We start from the raw sequence: 27119 nt of genomic DNA, 5'->3' as shown, positions 1-27119 counted from the left end.
AGGTTAATGTGACGAAGAGTCACGAGCGCCGGATAAACACAGGCCAGAGATCTGGTAACTGCGGCTTCTTGCTCCCACCAGATATCTGCTTGTCACCTTGTTGTATAATTACTGTCGCTGGATCGTTCCGTCGTACTTAGTTATTACTTAGCACCCACTAAATATAGCTTCCCCCCCCCCCCCCCGGCAGCCCGTGTGATAGCCCTTTGCAGCAAAAGCCAGCTGTGGGTTGTTACATCCCAACAACCCCCCACCCACTCTAACCTCAGTCAGTCAAGACTTAATGGATGATATGCCACTCAGTGAGTTGTGTTTTTTTTCTCCTGAAGATTTACCCGAGCAGGGACAGTGAGGAATTGGACAGGAGTTATTATGCTAGTTTATTTTCTTTCAAACGAGGGGAATTATTATAAGCCTTATAGCTCTCGTAGGGGCGCTCAGTGGGTTGAGATGCTTAAGCGGCAGATTTGATGAAATTCAGTGGTGGTGGTGGGGGGTGGGGTGACTGTGTGTACTGATTAGTTTTAGAGAAGGCTGATTTTTGTTATTATGGGGTTGGCGACTGGATGAATTTGGGCTGCCGTCCTATCGGCGACACGCCGTCTCAGCTGACGTGCCACGAAGGATGATGCCCTCAGGCGTCACGCATTTAATACAGACTCGAGTATAACTTTACTGAAATGTCAAACTGGAGAGAAACTAACCCCTGTAAAGTTTCTACAGTGTCGCTGTCCTATGGGATTCAATTATAGGCCTGTCTATCACACAAATCCATGAAATTATAAATGATATCAACATGAACGGGCTCACGACTAAACCAATAAGAGATTTAGATTCATATTCACAGACTCTAAGCATCTTAAAAATAAAGTTTTGTAGCTCATACAACACAAACTAATATGTAAATAATTAAAGATAAGGTCAACATTGACATTGGACACTAAAATGATGTCAACAGCGAGAACTCTAGATCTCTGGAGATCTAGGGCAGGCCTATAGATTAGTGACCTCCATCGCTTGCCTCTTGATCTAAAGATATCAAGACCTATTGATCGGTCTATTGATACCAGCAGTGGTTCAAAAGAGATGCTGCTTATTCTGATTAGGTCCAGTGTATCTTTTTTTTTAAATCACAGAGTTGGTTTATAGGTAATTCAAGTCAATGCTGCACTCTGAAGTTTTGTACGACAGAGTACAACTCAAGCAGAGAAGACGCAAAACGACTTTTCGTCTCTTATCTTGCCTTTACTTCAACTGTCAGAAAATGTGTAAGAGAAGAGAAATATCAAATATTGGTATTACGTACATTTCTCAATATGCTACCTGTTAACTCCAGTGATCATTACATCGGTGCATCGGTCACTTTGAGCAGATTTCCCGCAAATTGACGGGTTGTCAGAGCATGAAACTACCAGATGGTCAACTTGTTTCACTTATACCTTGATGCCACAGCCCAGTATGGATGTATTGATGAAGAGCTCTGACAAAAAGCGACACCTGCTGGTTAGGCTTGGTAAGTATGGTTGATGCCAAGTCCTATATATTTCCACTCCATTGTTCTTAATTGTCTATTTGTACAGTTTATCTATCTACTTGTGTAGATTGACCTGCCATTTCAATCTCCATACAATCATTTGCAGGGCAAACTTATTTGTAAAAGACATGATTTGTGTCTCTCTGTCCTCAGGTTCTGTTCAATCACTTCACTCACTACAAACTTACCTGTGGGACATTGTCTCTGCGTCTTAAAGCTGCTTGTTGTTCTCATCAACTCCACTGAAGAGTTTGACCTTCAGCCAACAGCATTTGACCCTGTGACTCCTGCTTCAGCTTCCTGTTTCCAGTTTATTGTTCCTCCTTCCTCCTGCTTCTTTAAAACCAGGCACCATGTAGCTCATGATAGGTGAACATCACATCTACCTGTGGGTTTTCTTCACCCTCATCGCGACCTGACAGGCAAACAGCCAGAGGAGACTTTCCTGAAGTTCATAGGAATGTTTTGTCAGAAAAAATAATCTGTAAATTGTCTCCCAGACTGATCCACCTGCTTTATATTCCCCATGCTGCACTTGCTTGAAAACATACACGAATAAAGGAATGAACATAGTTTGACATTGTTTTGAAATCAAAAATGCCCTTTTAAACAAACAAATTAATTAATTAAGCAGAAAACGAATTAAATATACAAATATAATCTATATATCGTTAGTCGGTCACATCAGCTAAACCTACATGTTTTCACAAGTGGCCAAGAAACCAAGTGTCCCAATTGTGTTGAGCTGCAAACGAGCACCAAGCACGACAGAGGCTCAAACCCAGACGTTTGAGAAAAACCAGAGCTCCACCTGTCACTGAAAACGTCACCCTACCTCAGTTTCTCAGTTTCTGAGCCAGGAAAAACTTTATTTGTGACCCACAAGGTTAAATCCAAATTTCAGATCCTGCAGAGATGAGTGGACGCATTTGACTGCTGCAAAATGTGTTTGTGTCTTTTTAAAGTCGTCATCTCTACCTTCACAATAGTTGACCTTACCTAATACATTTGACTTGAATCACTTTTAAATACCATACCTCGTGTAGGGCTGGCTCCACCAATCAACCATATTATTCTGCTCAATGCAGTAAAGTAGTTTATTATTAGGGCCCGAGCACTGACAGTGGGAGGCCCTATTGAAATTGTAATGATTATTATTATAATTATAATAATTATTATTATTATTGTTATTATTATTATTATTCAGTCAAATTGATTGGCTTTTTGAGGGCTTTAAAATGCTCAAATTCTTACCAAAATGTGCAGAAAGATAGAAAGTGGTGAAAATGTACGTATTCTGGAAGAATTTTCAATGGGCGTCGCAAAATGTCTCCCCGGATCGTGTTCACATTGACCGATCGTTCACAAAAATCAATACACAGGTGTCAATCAATCAATCAATCAAATTTTATTTGTATTTTATTTGGCCCTTTTTCTGAACCAAAGCTTTGCTGGCCACTAGGCGTCTGATGGTGAGGAGGACCCTGGTGTTGTTCCTCGCAACATCGTATCCTCCAGCCTGCAGAGCCTTCTTCAAGGCAGGCAGGGATATTCCATGGCGCTCTTTGGAAGCGGAAACAGCCTCCAGTATCATGTTGGACACTGTGTAGCCCAAATACTCCCTCTGAAGCTTTACTCTCCTCGTTGGAGACTTGGCTCTCAACCTTGGAGATTTGGATCTACTTGGAGATCTTGATATGATTGGAGATTCAAATCTCTTTGGAGACCTGAGTCTCCTTGTAGACCTGGATCTCATTGGAGATTCGGTTCTCCCTGGAGATCTCGATCTCATTGGAGACTTTGCTCCCATCTTTGGAGACTTGGCTCTAATCTTTGGAGATTCGGATCTCATTGGAGATTTGGATCTCGTTGGAGTCCTGGATCTCCTTGGAGTACTGAATCTCCTTGTAGACCTGGATCTCATTGGAGATTTGGTTCTCCTTGGAGACTTTGCTCTAGTCTTTGGAGTCATGACTCTCATCTTTGGAGATTTGGATCTCCTTGGAGATCTTGATCTCATTGGAGATTTGTATCTCCTTGGAGACCTGGATCTCACTGGAGATCTGGATCTCATTGGAGATTTGAGCTGAGACATTAAATTGCGAAGTCTCAGTGAAGATCTCATTGGAGATTTGGATCTCATTGGAGATTTGGATCTCATTGTAGACTTTGCTCTAGTCTTTGGAGTCATGACTCTTCCCTTTGGAGAGAAAAGAGTCCTTGGAGACCTGGATCTCCGTGGAGATCTGGATCTCATTGGAGACTTTGCTCTCATCTTTGGAGATTTGGATCTCCTTGGAGATCTTGATCTCATTGGAGATTCGGATCTCCTTGGAGACTTTGCTCTTGTCTTTGGAGTCACGACTCTTCTCCTTGGAGACCTGAATCTCCTTGTAGACCTGGATCTCATTGGAGATTTGGTTCTTCTTGGAGACTTTGCTCTACTCTTTGGAGTCATGACTCTTCTCTTTGGAGATTTGGATCCCATTGGATATCTTGATCTCCTTGAAGATTTGAGCTGAGACATTAAATTCCGAAGTCTCACTGAATATCTCATTGGAGATTTGGATCTCCGTGGAGATCTTGATCTCATTGGAGACTTGGCTCTCATCTTTGGAGATTCGGATCTCATTGGAGATTTGGATCTCATTGGAGTCCTGGATCTCCTTGGAGACCTGGATCTCCTTGTAGACCTGGATCTCATTGGAGATTTGGTTCTCCTTGGAGACTTTGCTGTAGTCTTTGGAGTCATTACTCTTCTCTTTGGAGATTTGGATCCCATTGGATATCTTGATCTCCTTGAAGATTTGAGCTGAGACATTAAATTCCGAAGTCTCACTGAAGATCTCATTGGAGATCTCGATCTCATTGGAGACCTTTCTCCCATCTTTGGAGATTCGGATCTCATTGGAGATTTGGATCTCATTGGAGTCCTGGATCTCCTTGGAGACCTGGATCTCCTTGTAGACCTGGATCTCATTGGAGATTTGGTTCTCCTTGGAGACTTTGCTGTAGTCTTTGGAGTCATTACTCTTCTCTTTGGAGATTTGGATCCCATTGGATATCTTGATCTCCTTGAAGATTTGAGCTGAGACATTAAATTCCGAAGTCTCACTGAAGATCTCATTGGAGATTTGGATCTCCGTGGAGATCTCGATCTCATTGGAGACCTTTCTCCCATCTTTGGAGATTCGGATCTCATTGGAGATTTGGATCTCATTGGAGTCCTGGATCTCCTTGGAGACCTGGATCTCATTGGAGATTTGGTTCTCCTTGGAGACTTTGTTCCCATCTTTGGAGACTTGGCTCTCATCTTTGGAGATTCGGATCTCATTGGAGATTTGGATCTCCGTGGAGATCTTGATCTCATTGGAGACTTTGTTCCCATCTTTGGAGACTTGGCTCTCATCTTTGGAGATTCGGATCTCATTGGAGATTTGGATCTCATTGGAGTCCTGGATCTCCTTGGAGACCTGGATCTCATTGGAGATTTGGTTCTCCTTGGAGACTTTGCTCTAGTCTTTGGAGTCATGACTCTTCTCTTTGGAGATTTGGATCTCATTGGATATCTTGTTCACCTTGAAGATTTGAGCTGAGACGTTAAATTCCGAAGCCTCACTGAAGATCTCATTGGAGATTTAGATCTCATTGGAGATTTGGTTCTCCGTGGAGATCTTGATCTCATTGGAGACTTTGCTCCCATCTTTTGAGACTTTGCAATCATCTTTGGGGACTTTGTTGGAGACTTGGCTCTCATCTTTGGAGATTCGGATCTCAGTGGATATCTCGATTTCCTTGAAGATTTGAGCTGAGACTTTAATTTCTGAAGTATCACTCAGGAAGGCATTGTAAAAGCAATATGTCCAGTGTGTTTTCTCCAGCAAGCTGATAATTTAAAATATATGCATAAACTGTTGGACACTACAGTTGAGAACATAGGCATTCCTTTGTCAAATCGTTTCCTTTAAAATATGGGGTTTAGAGTGTGTATCATGAAGGTGTGATCAAAGACCATCCAAGGATGTCATAAGCGATCCAGATAATACCCCATCCTTTGATGAGTCCTTGTGATCAAAGACGATCCAAGGATGTCATACGCAATCCAGACTTTACCCCATCCTTTGATGAGTCCTATCCAATTTTATAGAACTTTCTAGAAAACAGAAACACAACCAAATACAGGCAGCTCGAAGTTTCAGATGTAAGAAATGTTTATAGTATGTGTTGAAAAAAATGCAAATCTTTTCTGTAAACTTAAAGTTATCTTGTTGATACCTATCCACTTAAAAACCTGATACCGATGAGTGTATATACATTATATTGATGTATACATATTGGTCGGGCTCAATTCTGTCAAAATAACTTGTAAAAAAGAGAAAAGAGGGGGAAGTGCTGGATGTTCTGCAATTGCAGTATTTTTTTATTATTATATTTAGTTATATTTAGTTCCAAATAGTCAGAGGCCATTATAGATCAAGATCAAAACGATTTCTTTGTTATTGGAGTTGGAGCATTTTGTGTTGCTCTGTGGGATCTTCCCTCTTATCTCTGTGGGTGTGTCCCTGTACTTATACCTTTGTGAGGACTTTTTACGCATAGACCCTACAGAGTGAGGATATTTGAACTGTTCCTCCCTTCTTCAAAGGCCTGTCAGAAGGTTAAGACTTCGTATTAGGGTTAAAATTCGGTTTAGGTTAGGTAGTGATTCTCCCACTGGTGGGGCGTGGAGGCATAACAGGTGGGGCGCGCGACCAGGAGGGGGAAATGTGAGGCGGAAGTTATATTATAGCTGAACCAATGTTTAAACGTCCGCATCACATTTATTCAATTATAATCACTTTGTTACAAAGATGATAAAGCTCAACCAGAAAGAACACATGCATGTGATTGTGGTGTAATGTTTCTAAGTGTCATCTTAATTTGTTGGGTCTAATAGAGTTTTCAGACATAAAATCCCCACTGGTCTCTCCTCATGTCCTACCCGAGGGTTAGGCTACCTTTACTATCCAAAGAGACATTTTGCCCCCTCTTCCCCCATATTAAATCTGTCTGGAGCCGCCCTGATAACACAGGTTATAAAGTTATATAGTTATATAATATATATAAAAACTATAGTTAGTTGCATTTATTAAATTATAGAACGACAATTAAAAAAACTGCTATTTTTACCCATTAGAAAAAAGGAAAACATCAAACTCTTATGAAGAGGAGAATAAAATACATGTGTAGGCCTACTTTGAAATAAATGAAGCACAGAACTATATGCTTTTTTTGCTCGTATCCAGCTTGGTACTTTTCATCAGATGCTTTGTGCTTGCTTTGGAAATGTCTTTAAGCATCACATTTTTTTTGTTTGCTAATTCCTCGCCACATATCAAGCATACAGGTAAACCTGCATCGTTGGCAGTGATAGCAAATTAACCTGTCCACGCAGAATTAAACTTTCTATTTTCCTCCCTGTGTGTGTGTGTCCGCTATCTGGGAGCGCGCGCGTATGGCGAGTGGATAGTGCCAAACCTAAAGATTCCCTGGAAGAGGCGAAGGAGCAGCCTACCCTACATCGCCGTGGGAACGTGTGAAATTTTGAATGGGATTGATTGGGACTACAGACGAGAGACCAGCGGCGACGTCACGGCGACGGCATGGTAGATCCTCCCACCGGCGGCGGTGTCACGGCGACATAGGGTAGGAAATTCAGACATAATGTACGTCTACTCTCGACGTGTGGATAAGTTCGTCGCCACTAAGACGCCTGCTGCCCTACGTCGCCGTGAGAACGCCTGAACTAGGTATGTGGCCACAAAGCGCTTCAGTGTGATTTTATGACGTAGTTTACGATTAACTAGTGTTTTATACAACCAGCACATTTATATCACTTGGAACAGCAATGTATAATGGTGTAGGACAGATAAACTGCTGTTTAAATGTAGGCTATTTTGATGGTGCCTGTTTTGATACTGTTATTCACTCTCAAAGTAGACCTATTATTGTTTTAGTTGAGATAATAAATTGCTAATTTGTTTGGGTAATTTACTGTAATTAAAATGGGTAGGTCTACAGACTTGGCATTAAACACCACTGAAAGTGTTATCTTTTACTACAGTATATCTGTTAAGAGTCACATTTATACTTAATATTTGATATGAAAAATGGGAATTGATGAAATAGGGCTTGGCAACCAACTGTGCCTGAGGACGTTTAAGTTTCATCAAACGTTGCGCCCACTGCAACGAACACCGGAGCCAATATGGTACGCGCTCTATCCACTACGCCCGATAGATTGCCTTCTTAACTGAGTTGTTCATAGGGAGCCTAGCGGTGTACAGACTTCTGTCTTTCTTTTATCCCGTCAGACATTTTGGTCCACAAAAAAAAAATGTAGGTCACGGAAATCCCATTTTTGGTGGGATTTCTGGGATTTTTTTATCATTTATGGTTTGTTCAAAAATATGTGACCTATTCATGTAAGATCCCAAGATTGCAGAAATGATTTTGAAGGCCCCAACAAAGCACCCCTGCGGTAAACTATTTGAAACATTGTGCATTCATTTGATTGAAAGTGTTGTTTAGAATTTTTAGGTTGATATATTAATCTGTAATGATTATTTTCGGCTAGGTGAAGCGTACAAAAACATTTGCCTTGAGTCATTATATTGACTGAATTCCTATCTTTTACATTGCAGGTGGAGATGCTGTTTTGGTGGTGGAGGACACGGAGAACAGAGTGACGCTGAACCAGCTCCTCATGTTCCTCACTGGGGCAGACAGAGTTCCTCCCCTGGGATTCCCTGGAGAGCCAACTATAAACTTTTTGCACACTGTCACGGTCTTCCCGGAAGCAAACACCTGTGCTATGATTCTAAAGTTGCCGCTACACAACACATTTGAATCATTCTCTGATTCAATGATATCAGGAATCATCCAGTCCCCCTGTTTTGGTTATGCCTAATTTTTTGCTGGTATTTAAACTTTTTTTTTTGCATGTTTTGCATCTTTAAATAGGTTGTTTTGCATGTTCTGCATCTTTAAATAAACAATGTTCCAGTTCCACGTTTTTATGCTTTGCCAGACCCTTATTGGATGACTACAATCAAAGCTTTTGTTTGGCCGTCTGCCAAAATAATACATGTTGGCTTACAACTAGTGACTACAATGAAGTCTTCTATCTGCCCAATAATGTTTTTCTTCTTTCTTGCCTTCTCAAATTCAACATTTGTATGGTTAATTATCTGCTGTCAAAGCACAGATTCTGTTGAATGATGGATGCTTAAAATTTACTTTGAAACACAGATAAATGCGGTTGTTAATTCACAAATGTTTTCTGTTTCATCAAAGAAATTCCATTGTGATCATTTACATTGCTACATTGATTTATACATTAACTACAACTTTTGAAAAAGAAAGTGAATAATATAGCCTAGATAGAAAACAGAAAATGTCATAGGCCTGGGGGGTATTCCACGAACGGACGTTTAACAAACAGAGTTAACGCTGAACTCTAGGTTGACTGAGCCTGTGCCAACTAAACCAGAGCTGTCGGTTCCACGGCACCGGTTATGCATTAGTTCAATCAACACAGGGTTGGTTAACACAGGGTTGTGCGCGTCCACGCCAAACCTATAAAGAAGTGATTTATGGATCATGGAAACCCTGATCGAAATGGGGAAACGGGCCGCTTGAAAGTGAAAATGTCATGTTGTCCTGGGAACCGGATTTTCAGTTCTAAACAACCGAACGAGAGATGGCATTGAGATGTGCGAGAGATGTGTCGTTTCTTTCAAAATGAAAATAAATCAATATCAAGAGGTGAAAATCACTACCAATCGAAACATGTCGAGGCGTTAATGTATTCAATGCACGCTACTGTGGAGAAGGCTATTTAAATATATTAAAGATTTGCGTGAGAATCTGTATCTCTCCAGCAAAAAGTCATCCGGATATAGCCGTGGTCTTATAAATCTCTCCCGGTGGATTGCACGAATAATTGGCGCTCCGGTATCAACAGGGCTCTCATCAAAAGGGCATGCCATTGTGAACACATGGAATCTGCGGTGAACGCAGCTTTAAATCCCCAAAACCGGGTTATGTTCCAAACTTAACCTGCACAAAACCTGGTCCGACCAGGTTTGATTCAGAGCATATGTTGCTATAGTAACTAACGTTTTTTATAAAATGTCATCAACTTATTCATCAACAAGTCATTGGATATATTAATACCAGAAAATAATGAAGAAAAAAATTATATATATAGACTGGGAATCGAACCCCAGTCCCAACGGCGGCGGCGTGCATATCCTCTCCACACGGCGGCGTAGCTTCTCCACACGTTCATTTCACCAATGGTTATCCTTCTCCAGGGAATCCTGGCACTATCCACTCGCCATACGCGCGCACACACACGCTCCTGTTATTTCATGACGGCCTAATACGATGATGATTTAAAAAAATGAACGTGAACGGTACGTTCACTCACGTTCATCATATGAAAACTGATTCGTTAAGTTCACCGTTCGCGAAAAATATGCGCAACATTCACAGCACCGTACAGGGAGCCATTGAAGAGGGGCTGAAGAGCTGGATGTTGCCGACCCCTGTCCTATCCCATTGACTGTGAACCCAAGAGCAAGACAGGCTTCTTCGTACTTTCTTTTCAACTTGGTTTTTGACCACAGTCTCTTGTTTGTCCCTGACGGGCTGCTGCACGTGAACGAGCTCTGATCTCCTGTGTGTGTCTCTGAGCGAGTGAGCGAGTGAGCGGGGTGGGGGGCGGAGCCCCGGGGCCTGAGAGTGTGCGCTGTACAGGGAGCCACTTCAGAGGGGTTTTTAGAGCCGCCCGTGGCTTCAGAGCCCTGGCTATGGCGAAAGAACAATTTGTTTACTGCTCCGGCGGTACAGTGATGCGGGCGTTTAAACATTGGTTCGGCTATAATATAACTTCCGCCTCACATTTCCCCCTCACGGTCGCGCGCCCCACCTGTTATGCCTCCACGCCCCACCAGTGGGGGCGCCACACAGTTTGAGAATCACTGAGTTACGGGGATGTTTGAGCTTAAATCAGCTATGAGGAGCCCAAGGTAAAATATGCCCACCACTCTCTTACGGTGGATATATACTTTTAGAATAACCAGCAAATCAGGGCAACTTTAAATAATTCAAATATTTTTTTAACCTGAGACTCATTGGCCTTGGCTCATTTTCTGTGATGAACATATAAAGGAACATATATTCAATAACTTTACACCCCCCATTCACATTTATATTACATATGTGATGTTCGTGTCCACTGGACCCAGGACTACATAAAGTGTTAAATTGTATATTTCAATCACCTCTGCTCCCACATTCCTGCACATTTACGTAAAAGTTCTCTGCCAGTTACTGCATCCCACAAGGAATCTATTGATTCCCATATGGATTTGAAAACTCCAGCACGGATAATAACACTAAAGTATGCAAATAAATGGGTTTGGTCCATCTCAATCTAGCTTTCTACGAAAACTTGCTGTCCCTCCAAATTAGTGCAATCCAGAATGATTTTCGGAATGAAAAGTTCGTAAGAAGGCTTGATGTCCTGCACATGAGTCACTGCTATCCGTGTCGGCCCTGATTGCACCTTATTACATTGGTAGCCATGCGGGGTGGTGTAAGTGCAAAAAGACCATTAAATTGTCATCATTTTTTGTCATCCATATGTTGGCTGCTGATGGCCTGGCCTGGATTTGGGACTGGCTGCAGATTAACTTTTTACGTAGCTGGCTGATGGTCAATCTCATCCTCTTCTTCAAACTCACTGTCAGACTCTGACTTGACAGAAACTTGATCTTCATATTCTCTAAACTCTCCCCCTTCATTGTCTTCCAAAGATTGTCTCTCTTCAAAAATCATCGCTAGATACTGTATCTCTTCATTGGGGCTCTTGTGTAGACTGACATGAGTATGTTCAATTTCTAATTAAGTTCAATAAATAAAGTCAATACTGATGAAAACACTTGTTTCATATTCGTGTTTTCCAATCATATCTTGATTGTAATTGATGTTTCTTTGTTTAATTGCATTTTATCACAAAAAACGAAAAGCACTTTTATTCATGAATGTGATTTAACAGGGGTAAATGACAAATATTAACCATATATGCTGTTTATATTGCTTGTTATTGGGATAAAGTTAACATCTGTGAAGTATTTTTACATATATCGTTGTAGCTGTATTGATTGAAAGACCGAATAATGCGGTGGGTCCAGAATGATTTTCGGAATGAAAAGTTCGTAAGAAGGCTTGATGTCCTGCACATGAGTCACTGCTATCCGTGTCGGCCCTGATTGCACCTTATTACATTGGTAGCCATGCGGGGTGGTGTAAGTGCAAAAAGACCATTAAATTGTCATCATTTTTTGTCATCCATATGTTTGCTGCTGATGGCCTGGCCTGGATTTGGGACTGGCTGCAGATTAACTTTTTACGTAGCTGGCTGATGGTCAATCTCATCCTCTTCTTCAAACTCACTGTCAGACTCTGAATTGACAGAAACTTGATCTTCATATTCTCTAAACTCCTCCCCTTAATTGTCTTCCAAAGATTGTCTCTCTTCAAAAATCATTGCTAGATACTGTATCTGTTCATTGGGGCTCTTGTGTAGACTGACATGAGTGTGTTCAATTTCTAATTAAGTTCAATAAATAAAGTCAATACTGATGAAAACCTTGTTTCATATTCGTTTTTTCCAATCATATCTTGATTGTAATTGATGTTTCTTTGTTTAATTGCATTTTATCACAAAAAACGAAAAGCACTTTTATTCATGAATGTGATTTAACAGGTGTAAATGACAAATATTAACCATATATGCTGTTTATATTGCTTGTTATTGGGATAAAGTTAACATCTGTGAAGTATTTTTACATATATCGTTGTAGCTGTAGTGATTGAAAGACCGAATAATGCGGTGGTTCCACCAGACCCACGAACATTGGCTGGGTGGCCCAAACATGAACACCACACAAGGGTTAAAAAAATGTTTTAGGAAATTTGTATGTTCTCATATTTGGTGAGCATAAGTTTACTGAAATGTCAAACTGGAGAGAAACTGACCCCTGTAAAGTTTCTACAGTGTCGCTGTCCTATGGGATTCAATTATAGGCCTGTCTATCACACAAATCCATGAAATTATAAATGATATCAACATGAACGGGCTCACGACTAAACCAATAAGAGATTTAGATTCATATTCACAGACTCTAAGCATCTTAAAAATAAAGTTTTGTAGCTCATACAACACAAACTAATATGTAAATAATTAAAGATAAGGTCAACATTGACATTGGACACTAAAATGATGTCAACAGCGAGAACTCTAGATCTCTGGAGATCTAGGGCAGGCCTATAGATTAGTGACCTCCATCGCTTGCCTCTTGATCTAAAGATATCAAGACCTATTGATCGGTCTATTGATACCAGCAGTGGTTCAAAAGAGATGCTGCTTATTCTGATTAGGTCCAGTGTATCTTTTTTTTTAAATCACAGAGTTGGTTTATAGGTAATTCAAGTCAATGCTGCACTCTGAAGTTTTGTACGACAGAGTACAACTCAAGCAGAGAAGACACAATACGACTTTTCGTCTCTTATCTTGCCTTTACTTCAACTGTCAGAATATGTGTAAGAGAAGAGAAATATCAAATATTGGTATTACGTACATTTCTCAATATGCTACCTGTTAACTCCAGTGATCATTACATCGGTGCATCGGTCACTTTGAGCAGATTTCCCGCAAATTGACGGGTTGTCAGAGCATGAAACTACCAGAGAGTCAACTTGTTTCAATTATACCTTGATGCCACAGCCCAGTATGGATGTATTGATGAAGATTTCTGACAAAGTGCGACACCTGCTGGTCAGGCTTGGTTATCATGGTTGATGCCAAGTCCTATATATTTCCGGTCCATTGTTCTTAATTGTCTATTTGTACAGTTTATCTATCTACTTGTGTAGATTGACCTGCCATTTCAATCTCCATACAATCATTTGCAGGGCAAACTTAATTGTAAAAGACATGATTTGTGTCTCTCTGTCCTCAGGTTCTGTTCAATCACTTCACTCACTACAAACTTACCTGTGGGACATTGTCTCTGCGTCTTAAAGCTGCTTGTTGTTCTCATCAACTCCACTGAAGAGTTTGACCTTCAGCCAACAGCATTTGACCCTGTGACTCCTGCTTCAGCTTCCTGTTTCCAGTTTATTGTTCCTCCTTCCTCCTGCTTCTTTAAAACCAGGCACCATGTAGCTCATGATAGGTGAACATCACATCTACCTGTGGGTTTTCTTCACCCTCATCGCGACCTGACAGGCAAACAGCCAGAGGAGACTTTCCTGAAGTTCATAGGAATGTTTTGTCAGAAAAAATAATCTGTAAATTGTCTCCCAGACTGATCCACCTGCTTTATATTCCCCATGCTGCACTTGCTTGAAAACATACACGAATAAAGGAATGAACATAGTTTGACATTGTTTTGAAATCAAAAATGCCCTTTTAAACAAACAAATTAATTAATTAAGCAGAAAACGAATTAAATATACAAATATAATCTATATATCGTTAGTTGGTCACATCAGCTAAACCTACATGTTTTCACAAGTGGCCAAGAAACCAAGTGTCCCAATTGTGTTGAGCTGCAAACGAGCACCAAGCACGACAGAGGCTCAAACCCAGACGTTTGAGAAAAACCAGAGCTCCACCTGTCACTGAAAACGTCACCCTACCTCAGTTTCTCAGTTTCTGAGCCAGGAAAAACTTTATTTGTGACCCACAAGGTTAAATCCAAATTTCAGATCCTGCAGAGATGAGTGGACGCATTTGACTGCTGCAAAATGTGTTTGTGTCTTTTTAAAGTCGTCATCTCTACCTTCACAATAGTTGACCTTACCTAATACATTTGACTTGAATCACTTTTAAATACCATACCTCGTGTAGGGCTGGCTCCACCAATCAACCATATTATTCTGCTCAATGCAGTAAAGTAGTTTATTATTAGGGCCCGAGCACTGACAGTGGGAGGCCCTATTGAAATTGTAATGATTATTATTATAATTATAATAATTATTATTATTATTGTTATTATTATTATTATTATTCAGTCAAATTGATTGGCTTTTTGAGGGCTTTAAAATGCTCAAATTCTTACCAAAATGTGCAGAAAGATAGAAAGTGGTGAAAATGTACGTATTCTGGAAGAATTTTCAATGGGCGTCGCAAAATGTCTCCCCGGATCGTGTTCACATTGACCGATCGTTCACAAAAATCAATACACAGGTGTCAATCAATCAATCAATCAAATTTTATTTGTATTTTATTTGGCCCTTTTTCTGAACCAAAGCTTTGCTGGCCACTAGGCGTCTGATGGTGAGGAGGACCCTGGTGTTGTTCCTCGCAACATCGTATCCTCCAGCCTGCAGAGCCTTCTTCAAGGCAGGCAGGGATATTCCATGGCGCTCTTTGGAAGCGGAAACAGCCTCCAGTATCATGTTGGACACTGTGTAGCCCAAATACTCCCTCTGAAGCTTTACTCTCCTCGTTGGAGACTTGGCTCTCAACCTTGGAGATTTGGATCTACTTGGAGATCTTGATATGATTGGAGATTCAAATCTCTTTGGAGACCTGAGTCTCCTTGTAGACCTGGATCTCATTGGAGATTCGGTTCTCCCTGGAGATCTCGATCTCATTGGAGACTTTGCTCCCATCTTTGGAGACTTGGCTCTAATCTTTGGAGATTCGGATCTCATTGGAGATTTGGATCTCGTTGGAGTCCTGGATCTCCTTGGAGTACTGAATCTCCTTGTAGACCTGGATCTCATTGGAGATTTGGTTCTCCTTGGAGACTTTGCTCTAGTCTTTGGAGTCATGACTCTCATCTTTGGAGATTTGGATCTCCTTGGAGATCTTGATCTCATTGGAGATTTGTATCTCCTTGGAGACCTGGATCTCACTGGAGATCTGGATCTCATTGGAGATTTGAGCTGAGACATTAAATTGCGAAGTCTCAGTGAAGATCTCATTGGAGATTTGGATCTCATTGGAGATTTGGATCTCATTGTAGACTTTGCTCTAGTCTTTGGAGTCATGACTCTTCCCTTTGGAGAGAAAAGAGTCCTTGGAGACCTGGATCTCCGTGGAGATCTGGATCTCATTGGAGACTTTGCTCTCATCTTTGGAGATTTGGATCTCCTTGGAGATCTTGATCTCATTGGAGATTCGGATCTCCTTGGAGACTTTGCTCTTGTCTTTGGAGTCACGACTCTTCTCCTTGGAGACCTGAATCTCCTTGTAGACCTGGATCTCATTGGAGATTTGGTTCTTCTTGGAGACTTTGCTCTACTCTTTGGAGTCATGACTCTTCTCTTTGGAGATTTGGATCCCATTGGATATCTTGATCTCCTTGAAGATTTGAGCTGAGACATTAAATTCCGAAGTCTCACTGAATATCTCATTGGAGATTTGGATCTCCGTGGAGATCTTGATCTCATTGGAGACTTGGCTCTCATCTTTGGAGATTCGGATCTCATTGGAGATTTGGATCTCATTGGAGTCCTGGATCTCCTTGGAGACCTGGATCTCCTTGTAGACCTGGATCTCATTGGAGATTTGGTTCTCCTTGGAGACTTTGCTGTAGTCTTTGGAGTCATTACTCTTCTCTTTGGAGATTTGGATCCCATTGGATATCTTGATCTCCTTGAAGATTTGAGCTGAGACATTAAATTCCGAAGTCTCACTGAAGATCTCATTGGAGATTTGGATCTCCGTGGAGATCTCGATCTCATTGGAGACCTTTCTCCCATCTTTGGAGATTCGGATCTCATTGGAGATTTGGATCTCATTGGAGTCCTGGATCTCCTTGGAGACCTGGATCTCATTGGAGATTTGGTTCTCCTTGGAGACTTTGTTCCCATCTTTGGAGACTTGGCTCTCATCTTTGGAGATTCGGATCTCATTGGAGATTTGGATCTCCGTGGAGATCTTGATCTCATTGGAGACTTTGTTCCCATCTTTGGAGACTTGGCTCTCATCTTTGGAGATTCGGATCTCATTGGAGATTTGGATCTCATTGGAGTCCTGGATCTCCTTGGAGACCTGGATCTCCTTGTAGACCTGGATCTCATTGGAGATTTGGTTCTCCTTGGAGACTTTGCTGTAGTCTTTGGAGTCATTACTCTTCTCTTTGGAGATTTGGATCCCATTGGATATCTTGATCTCCTTGAAGATTTGAGCTGAGACATTAAATTCCGAAGTCTCACTGAAGATCTCATTGGAGATTTGGATCTCCGTGGAGATCTCGATCTCATTGGAGACCTTTCTCCCATCTTTGGAGATTCGGATCTCATTGGAGATTTGGATCTCATTGGAGTCCTGGATCTCCTTGGAGACCTGGATCTCATTGGAGATTTGGTTCTCCTTGGAGACTTTGTTCCCATCTTTGGAGACTTGGCTCTCATCTTTGGAGATTCGGATCTCATTGGAGATTTGGATCTCCGTGGAGATCTTGATCTCATTGGAGATTTGAGCTGAGACATTAAATTGCGAAGTCTCAGTGAAGATCTCATTGGAGATTTGGATCTCATTGGAGATTTGGATCTCATTGTAGACTTTGCTCTAGTCTTTGGAGTCATGACTCTTCCCTTTGGAGAGAAAAGAGTCCTTGGAGACCTGGATCTCCGTGGAGATCTGGATCTCATTGGAGACTTTGCTCTCATCTTTGGAGATTTGGATCTCCTTGGAGATCTTGATCTCATTGGAGATTCGGATCTCCTTGGAGACTTTGCTCTTGTCTTTGGAGTCACGACTCTTCTCCTTGGAGACCTGAATCTCCTTGTAGACCTGGATCTCATTGAAGATTTGGTTCTTCTTGGAGACTTTGCTCTACTCTTTGGAGTCATGACTCTTCTCTTTGGAGATTTGGATCCCATTGGATATCTTGATCTCCTTGAAGATTTGAGCTGAGACATTAAATTCCGAAGTCTCACTGAAGATCTCATTGGAGATTTGGATCTCATTGGAGACTTTGTTCCCATCTTTGGAGACTTGGCTCTCATCTTTGGAGATTCGGATCTCATTGGAGATTTGGATCTCCGTGGAGATCTTGATCTCATTGGAGACTTTGTTCCCATCTTTGGAGACTTGGCTCTCATCTTTGGAGATTCGGATCTCATTGGAGATTTGGATCTCATTGGAGTCCTGGATCTCCTTGGAGACCTGGATCTCCTTGTAGACCTGGATCTCATTGGAGATTTGGTTCTCCTTGGAGACTTTGCTGTAGTCTTTGGAGTCATTACTCTTCTCTTTGGAGATTTGGATCCCATTGGATATCTTGATCTCCTTGAAGATTTGAGCTGAGACATTAAATTCCGAAGTCTCACTGAAGATCTCATTGGAGATTTGGATCTCCGTGGAGATCTCGATCTCATTGGAGACCTTTCTCCCATCTTTGGAGATTCGGATCTCATTGGAGATTTGGATCTCATTGGAGTCCTGGATCTCCTTGGAGACCTGGATCTCATTGGAGATTTGGTTCTCCTTGGAGACTTTGCTCTAGTCTTTGGAGTCATGACTCTTCTCTTTGGAGATTTGGATCTCATTGGATATCTTGTTCACCTTGAAGATTTGAGCTGAGACGTTAAATTCCGAAGCCTCACGGAAGATCTCATTGGAGATTTAGATCTCATTGGAGATTTGGTTCTCCGTGGAGATCTTGATCTCATTGGAGACTTTGCTCCCATCTTTTGAGACTTTGCAATCATCTTTGGGGACTTTGTTGGAGACTTGGCTCTCATCTTTGGAGATTCGGATCTCAGTGGATATCTCGATTTCCTTGAAGATTTGAGCTGAGACTTTAATTTCTGAAGTATCACTCAGGAAGGCATTGTAAAAGCAATATGTCCAGTGTGTTTTCTCCAGCAAGCTGATAATTTAAAATATATGCATAAACTGTTGGACACTACAGTTGAGAACATAGGCATTCCTTTGTCAAATCGTTTCCTTTAAAATATGGGGTTTAGAGTGTGTATCATGAAGGTGTGATCAAAGACCATCCAAGGATGTCATAAGCGATCCAGATAATACCCCATCCTTTGATGAGTCCTTGTGATCAAAGACGATCCAAGGATGTCATACGCAATCCAGACTTTACCCCATCCTTTGATGAGTCCTATCCAATTTTATAGAACTTTCTAGAAAACAGAAACACAACCAAATACAGGCAGCTCGAAGTTTCAGATGTAAGAAATGTTTATAGTATGTGTTGAAAAAAATGCAAATCTTTTCTGTAAACTTAAAGTTATCTTGTTGATACCTATCCACTTAAAAACCTGATACCGATGAGTGTATATACATTATATTGATGTATACATATTGGTCGGGCTCAATTCTGTCAAAATAACTTGTAAAAAAGAGAAAAGAGGGGGAAGTGCTGGATGTTCTGCAATTGCAGTATTTTTTTATTATTATATTTAGTTATATTTAGTTCCAAATAGTCAGAGGCCATTATAGATCAAGATCAAAACGATTTCTTTGTTATTGGAGTTGGAGCATTTTGTGTTGCTCTGTGGGATCTTCCCTCTTATCTCTGTGGGTGTGTCCCTGTACTTATACCTTTGTGAGGACTTTTTACGCATAGACCCTACAGAGTGAGGATATTTGAACTGTTCCTCCCTTCTTCAAAGGCCTGTCAGAAGGTTAAGACTTCGTATTAGGGTTAAAATTCGGTTTAGGTTAGGTAGTGATTCTCCCACTGGTGGGGCGTGGAGGCATAACAGGTGGGGCGCGCGACCAGGAGGGGGAAATGTGAGGCGGAAGTTATATTATAGCTGAACCAATGTTTAAACGTCCGCATCACATTTATTCAATTATAATCACTTTGTTACAAAGATGATAAAGCTCAACCAGAAAGAACACATGCATGTGATTGTGGTGTAATGTTTCTAAGTGTCATCTTAATTTGTTGGGTCTAATAGAGTTTTCAGACATAAAATCCCCACTGGTCTCTCCTCATGTCCTACCCGAGGGTTAGGCTACCTTTACTATCCAAAGAGACATTTTGCCCCCTCTTCCCCCATATTAAATCTGTCTGGAGCCGCCCTGATAACACAGGTTATAAAGTTATATAGTTATATAATATATATAAAAACTATAGTTAGTTGCATTTATTAAATTATAGAACGACAATTAAAAAAACTGCTATTTTTACCCATTAGAAAAAAGGAAAACATCAAACTCTTATGAAGAGGAGAATAAAATACATGTGTAGGCCTACTTTGAAATAAATGAAGCACAGAACTATATGCTTTTTTTGCTCGTATCCAGCTTGGTACTTTTCATCAGATGCTTTGTGCTTGCTTTGGAAATGTCTTTAAGCATCACATTTTTTTTGTTTGCTAATTCCTCGCCACATATCAAGCATACAGGTAAACCTGCATCGTTGGCAGTGATAGCAAATTAACCTGTCCACGCAGAATTAAACTTTCTATTTTCCTCCCTGTGTGTGTGTGTCCGCTATCTGGGAGCGCGCGCGTATGGCGAGTGGATAGTGCCAAACCTAAAGATTCCCTGGAAGAGGCGAAGGAGCAGCCTACCCTACATCGCCGTGGGAACGTGTGAAATTTTGAATGGGATTGATTGGGACTACAGACGAGAGACCAGCGGCGACGTCACGGCGACGGCATGGTAGATCCTCCCACCGGCGGCGGTGTCACGGCGACATAGGGTAGGAAATTCAGACATAATGTACGTCTACTCTCGACGTGTGGATAAGTTCGTCGCCACTAAGACGCCTGCTGCCCTACGTCGCCGTGAGAACGCCTGAACTAGGTATGTGGCCACAAAGCGCTTCAGTGTGATTTTATGACGTAGTTTACGATTAACTAGTGTTTTATACAACCAGCACATTTATATCACTTGGAACAGCAATGTATAATGGTGTAGGACAGATAAACTGCTGTTTAAATGTAGGCTATTTTGATGGTGCCTGTTTTGATACTGTTATTCACTCTCAAAGTAGACCTATTATTGTTTTAGTTGAGATAATAAATTGCTAATTTGTTTGGGTAATTTACTGTAATTAAAATGGGTAGGTCTACAGACTTGGCATTAAACACCACTGAAAGTGTTATCTTTTACTACAGTATATCTGTTAAGAGTCACATTTATACTTAATATTTGATATGAAAAATGGGAATTGATGAAATAGGGCTTGGCAACCAACTGTGCCTGAGGACGTTTAAGTTTCATCAAACGTTGCGCCCACTGCAACGAACACCGGAGCCAATATGGTACGCGCTCTATCCACTACGCCCGACAGATTGCCTTCTTAACTGAGTTGTTCATAGGGAGCCTAGCGGTGTACAGACTTCTGTCTTTCTTTTATCCCGTCAGACATTTTGGTCCACAAAAAAAAAATGTAGGTCACGGAAATCCCATTTTTGGTGGGATTTCTGGGATTTTTTTATCATTTATGGTTTGTTCAAAAATATGTGACCTATTCATGTAAGATCCCAAGATTGCAGAAATGATTTTGAAGGCCCCAACAAAGCACCCCTGCGGTAAACTATTTGAAACATTGTGCATTCATTTGATTGAAAGTGTTGTTTAGAATTTTTAGGTTGATATATTAATCTGTAATGATTATTTTCGGCTAGGTGAAGCGTACAAAAACATTTGCCTTGAGTCATTATATTGACTGAATTCCTATCTTTTACATTGCAGGTGGAGATGCTGTTTTGGTGGTGGAGGACACGGAGAACAGAGTGACGCTGAACCAGCTCCTCATGTTCCTCACTGGGGCAGACAGAGTTCCTCCCCTGGGATTCCCTGGAGAGCCAACTATAAACTTTTTGCACACTGTCACGGTCTTCCCGGAAGCAAACACCTGTGCTATGATTCTAAAGTTGCCGCTACACAACACATTTGAATCATTCTCTGATTCAATGATATCAGGAATCATCCAGTCCCCCTGTTTTGGTTATGCCTAATTTTTTGCTGGTATTTAAACTTTTTTTTTTGCATGTTTTGCATCTTTAAATAGGTTGTTTTGCATGTTCTGCATCTTTAAATAAACAATGTTCCAGTTCCACGTTTTTATGCTTTGCCAGACCCTTATTGGATGACTACAATCAAAGCTTTTGTTTGGCCGTCTGCCAAAATAATACATGTTGGCTTACAACTAGTGACTACAATGAAGTCTTCTATCTGCCCAATAATGTTTTTCTTCTTTCTTGCCTTCTCAAATTCAACATTTGTATGGTTAATTATCTGCTGTCAAAGCACAGATTCTGTTGAATGATGGATGCTTAAAATTTACTTTGAAACACAGATAAATGCGGTTGTTAATTCACAAATGTTTTCTGTTTCATCAAAGAAATTCCATTGTGATCATTTACATTGCTACATTGATTTATACATTAACTACAACTTTTGAAAAAGAAAGTGAATAATATAGCCTAGATAGAAAACAGAAAATGTCATAGGCCTGGGGGGTATTCCACGAACGGACGTTTAACAAACAGAGTTAACGCTGAACTCTAGGTTGACTGAGCCTGTGCCAACTAAACCAGAGCTGTCGGTTCCACGGCACCGGTTATGCATTAGTTCAATCAACACAGGGTTGGTTAACACAGGGTTGTGCGCGTCCACGCCAAACCTATAAAGAAGTGATTTATGGATCATGGAAACCCTGATCGAAATGGGGAAACGGGCCGCTTGAAAGTGAAAATGTCATGTTGTCCTGGGAACCGGATTTTCAGTTCTAAACAACCGAACGAGAGATGGCATTGAGATGTGCGAGAGATGTGTCGTTTCTTTCAAAATGAAAATAAATCAATATCAAGAGGTGAAAATCACTACCAATCGAAACATGTCGAGGCGTTAATGTATTCAATGCACGCTACTGTGGAGAAGGCTATTTAAATATATTAAAGATTTGCGTGAGAATCTGTATCTCTCCAGCAAAAAGTCATCCGGATATAGCCGTGGTCTTATAAATCTCTCCCGGTGGATTGCACGAATAATTGGCGCTCCGGTATCAACAGGGCTCTCATCAAAAGGGCATGCCATTGTGAACACATGGAATCTGCGGTGAACGCAGCTTTAAATCCCCAAAACCGGGTTATGTTCCAAACTTAACCTGCACAAAACCTGGTCCGACCAGGTTTGATTCAGAGCATATGTTGCTATAGTAACTAACGTTTTTTATAAAATGTCATCAACTTATTCATCAACAAGTCATTGGATATATTAATACCAGAAAATAATGAAGAAAAAAATTATATATATAGACTGGGAATCGAACCCCAGTCCCAACGGCGGCGGCGTGCATATCCTCTCCACACGGCGGCGTAGCTTCTCCACACGTTCATTTCACCAATGGTTATCCTTCTCCAGGGAATCCTGGCACTATCCACTCGCCATACGCGCGCACACACACGCTCCTGTTATTTCATGACGGCCTAATACGATGATGATTTAAAAAAATGAACGTGAACGGTACGTTCACTCACGTTCATCATATGAAAACTGATTCGTTAAGTTCACCGTTCGCGAAAAATATGCGCAACATTCACAGCACCGTACAGGGAGCCATTGAAGAGGGGCTGAAGAGCTGGATGTTGCCGACCCCTGTCCTATCCCATTGACTGTGAACCCAAGAGCAAGACAGGCTTCTTCGTACTTTCTTTTCAACTTGGTTTTTGACCACAGTCTCTTGTTTGTCCCTGACGGGCTGCTGCACGTGAACGAGCTCTGATCTCCTGTGTGTGTCTCTGAGCGAGTGAGCGAGTGAGCGGGGTGGGGGGCGGAGCCCCAGGGCCTGAGAGTGTGCGCTGTACAGGGAGCCACTCCAGAGGGGTTTTTAGAGCCGCCCGTGGCTTCAGAGCCCTGGCTACGGCGAAAGAACAATTTGTTTACTGCTCCGGCGGTACAGTGATGCGGGCGTTTAAACATTGGTTCGGCTATAATATAACTTCCGCCTCACATTTCCCCCTCACGGTCGCGCGCCCCACCTGTTATGCCTCCACGCCCCACCAGTGGGGGCGCCACACAGTTTGAGAATCACTGAGTTACGGGGATGTTTGAGCTTAAATCAGCTATGAGGAGCCCAAGGTAAAATATGCCCACCACTCTCTTACGGTGGATATATACTTTTAGAATAACCAGCAAATCAGGGCAACTTTAAATAATTCAAATATTTTTTTAACCTGAGACTCATTGCCCTTGGCTCATTTTCTGTGATGAACATATAAAGGAACATATATTCAATAACTTTACACCCCCCATTCACATTTATATTACATATGTGATGTTCGTGTCCACTGGACCCAGGACTACATAAAGTGTTAAATTGTATATTTCAATCACCTCTGCTCCCACATTCCTGCACATTTACGTAAAAGTTCTCTGCCAGTTACTGCATCCCACAAGGAATCTATTGATTCCCATATGGATTTGAAAACTCCAGCACGGATAATAACACTAAAGTATGCAAATAAATGGGTTTGGTCCATCTCAATCTAGCTTTCTACGAAAACTTGCTGTCCCTCCAAATTAGTGCAATCCAGAATGATTTTCGGAATGAAAAGTTCGTAAGAAGGCTTGATGTCCTGCACATGAGTCACTGCTATCCGTGTCGGCCCTGATTGCACCTTATTACATTGGTAGCCATGCGGGGTGGTGTAAGTGCAAAAAGACCATTAAATTGTCATCATTTTTTGTCATCCATATGTTGGCTGCTGATGGCCTGGCCTGGATTTGGGACTGGCTGCAGATTAACTTTTTACGTAGCTGGCTGATGGTCAATCTCATCCTCTTCTTCAAACTCACTGTCAGACTCTGAATTGACAGAAACTTGATCTTCATATTCTCTAAACTCCTCCCCTTAATTGTCTTCCAAAGATTGTCTCTCTTCAAAAATCATTGCTAGATACTGTATCTGTTCATTGGGGCTCTTGTGTAGACTGACATGAGTGTGTTCAATTTCTAATTAAGTTCAATAAATAAAGTCAATACTGATGAAAACCTTGTTTCATATTCGTTTTTTCCAATCATATCTTGATTGTAATTGATGTTTCTTTGTTTAATTGCATTTTATCACAAAAAACGAAAAGCACTTTTATTCATGAATGTGATTTAACAGGTGTAAATGACAAATATTAACCATATATGCTGTTTATATTGCTTGTTATTGGGATAAAGTTAACATCTGTGAAGTATTTTTACATATATCGTTGTAGCTGTAGTGATTGAAAGACCGAATAATGCGGTGGTTCCACCAGACCCACGAACATTGGCTGGGTGGCCCAAACATGAACACCACACAAGGGTTAAAAAAATGTTTTAGGAAATTTGTATGTTCTCATATTTGGTGAGCATAAGTTTACTGAAATGTCAAACTGGAGAGAAACTGACCCCTGTAAAGTTTCTACAGTGTCGCTGTCCTATGGGATTCAATTATAGGCCTGTCTATCACACAAATCCATGAAATTATAAATGATATCAACATGAACGGGCTCACGACTAAACCAATAAGAGATTTAGATTCATATTCACAGACTCTAAGCATCTTAAAAATAAAGTTTTGTAGCTCATACAACACAAACTAATATGTAAATAATTAAAGATAAGGTCAACATTGACATTGGACACTAAAATGATGTCAACAGCGAGAACTCTAGATCTCTGGAGATCTAGGGCAGGCCTATAGATTAGTGACCTCCATCGCTTGCCTCTTGATCTAAAGATATCAAGACCTATTGATCGGTCTATTGATACCAGCAGTGGTTCAAAAGAGATGCTGCTTATTCTGATTAGGTCCAGTGTATCTTTTTTTTTAAATCACAGAGTTGGTTTATAGGTAATTCAAGTCAATGCTGCACTCTGAAGTTTTGTACGACAGAGTACAACTCAAGCAGAGAAGACACAATACGACTTTTCGTCTCTTATCTTGCCTTTACTTCAACTGTCAGAATATGTGTAAGAGAAGAGAAATATCAAATATTGGTATTACGTACATTTCTCAATATGCTACCTGTTAACTCCAGTGATCATTACATCGGTGCATCGGTCACTTTGAGCAGATTTCCCGCAAATTGACGGGTTGTCAGAGCATGAAACTACCAGAGAGTCAACTTGTTTCAATTATACCTTGATGCCACAGCCCAGTATGGATGTATTGATGAAGATTTCTGACAAAGTGCGACACCTGCTGGTCAGGCTTGGTTATCATGGTTGATGCCAAGTCCTATATATTTCCGGTCCATTGTTCTTAATTGTCTATTTGTACAGTTTATTTATCTACTTGTGTAGATTGACCTGCCATTTCAATCTCCATACAATCATTTGCAGGGCAAACTTAATTGTAAAAGACATGATTTGTGTCTCTCTGTCCTCAGGTTCTGTTCAATCACTTCACTCACTACAAACTTACCTGTGGGACATTGTCTCTGCGTCTTAAAGCTGCTTGTTGTTCTCATCAACTCCACTGAAGAGTTTGACCTTCAGCCAACAGCATTTGACCCTGTGACTCCTGCTTCAGCTTCCTGTTTCCAGTTTATTGTTCCTCCTTCCTCCTGCTTCTTTAAAACCAGGCACCATGTAGCTCATGATAGGTGAACATCACATCTACCTGTGGGTTTTCTTCACCCTCATCGCGACCTGACAGGCAAACAGCCAGAGGAGACTTTCCTGAAGTTCATAGGAATGTTTTGTCAGAAAAAATAATCTGTAAATTGTCTCCCAGACTGATCCACCTGCTTTATATTCCCCATGCTGCACTTGCTTGAAAACATACACGAATAAAGGAATGAACATAGTTTGACATTGTTTTGAAATCAAAAATGCCCTTTTAAACAAACAAATTAATTAATTAAGCAGAAAACGAATTAAATATACAAATATAATCTATATATCGTTAGTTGGTCACATCAGCTAAACCTACATGTTTTCACAAGTGGCCAAGAAACCAAGTGTCCCAATTGTGTTGAGCTGCAAACGAGCACCAAGCACGACAGAGGCTCAAACCCAGACGTTTGAGAAAAACCAGAGCTCCACCTGTCACTGAAAACGTCACCCTACCTCAGTTTCTCAGTTTCTGAGCCAGGAAAAACTTTATTTGTGACCCACAAGGTTAAATCCAAATTTCAGATCCTGCAGAGATGAGTGGACGCATTTGACTGCTGCAAAATGTGTTTGTGTCTTTTTAAAGTCGTCATCTCTACCTTCACAATAGTTGACCTTACCTAATACATTTGACTTGAATCACTTTTAAATACCATACCTCGTGTAGGGCTGGCTCCACCAATCAACCATATTATTCTGCTCAATGCAGTAAAGTAGTTTATTATTAGGGCCCGAGCACTGACAGTGGGAGGCCCTATTGAAATTGTAATGATTATTATTATAATTATAATAATTATTATTATTATTGTTATTATTATTCAGTCAAATTGATTGGCTTTTTGAGGGCTTTAACATGCTCAAATTCTTACCAAAATGTGCAGAAAGATAGAAAGTGGTGAAAATGTACGTATTCTGGAAGAATTTTCAATGGGCGTCGCAAAA

The 27119-nt window shown here is 40.9% G+C and overlaps 2 protein-coding genes and 2 pseudogenes across 2 annotated transcripts; all 4 read right to left on the bottom strand.

Annotated features, from left to right (window-relative positions):
• Positions 1-2942: 2942 nt before the first annotated feature.
• Positions 2943-4091, bottom strand: LOC128455542 (protamine-like protein). Its single transcript, XM_053439209.1, has 4 exons — positions 3934-4091; positions 3703-3804; positions 3334-3579; positions 2943-3216 (listed from the first exon to the last, which is right to left on the bottom strand). Exons 1-4 carry the CDS (start codon positions 4089-4091, stop codon positions 2943-2945), a joined length of 780 nt encoding a protein of 259 aa, XP_053295184.1.
• Positions 4092-4679: 588 nt separating this feature from the next.
• LOC128455541 (neurofilament heavy polypeptide-like) lies at positions 4680-5291 on the bottom strand (annotated as a pseudogene).
• A 9572-nt stretch (positions 5292-14863) lies between these two features.
• Positions 14864-16012, bottom strand: LOC128455540 (protamine-like protein). Its single transcript, XM_053439208.1, has 4 exons — positions 15855-16012; positions 15624-15725; positions 15255-15500; positions 14864-15137 (listed from the first exon to the last, which is right to left on the bottom strand). The coding sequence occupies exons 1-4, from the start codon at positions 16010-16012 to the stop codon at positions 14864-14866; spliced, it is 780 nt and encodes a 259-aa protein (XP_053295183.1).
• Positions 16013-17184: 1172 nt separating this feature from the next.
• LOC128455539 (neurofilament heavy polypeptide-like) lies at positions 17185-18349 on the bottom strand (annotated as a pseudogene).
• Positions 18350-27119: the final 8770 nt, after the last annotated feature.

The sequence above is a fragment of the Pleuronectes platessa genome, chromosome 14, assembly GCF_947347685.1.
Source record: "Pleuronectes platessa chromosome 14, fPlePla1.1, whole genome shotgun sequence".
NCBI lineage: Eukaryota > Metazoa > Chordata > Actinopteri > Pleuronectiformes > Pleuronectidae > Pleuronectes > Pleuronectes platessa.
Note: the sequence above shows the minus strand (reverse complement) of the source record. Positions and strands in the feature narration are given on the sequence as shown.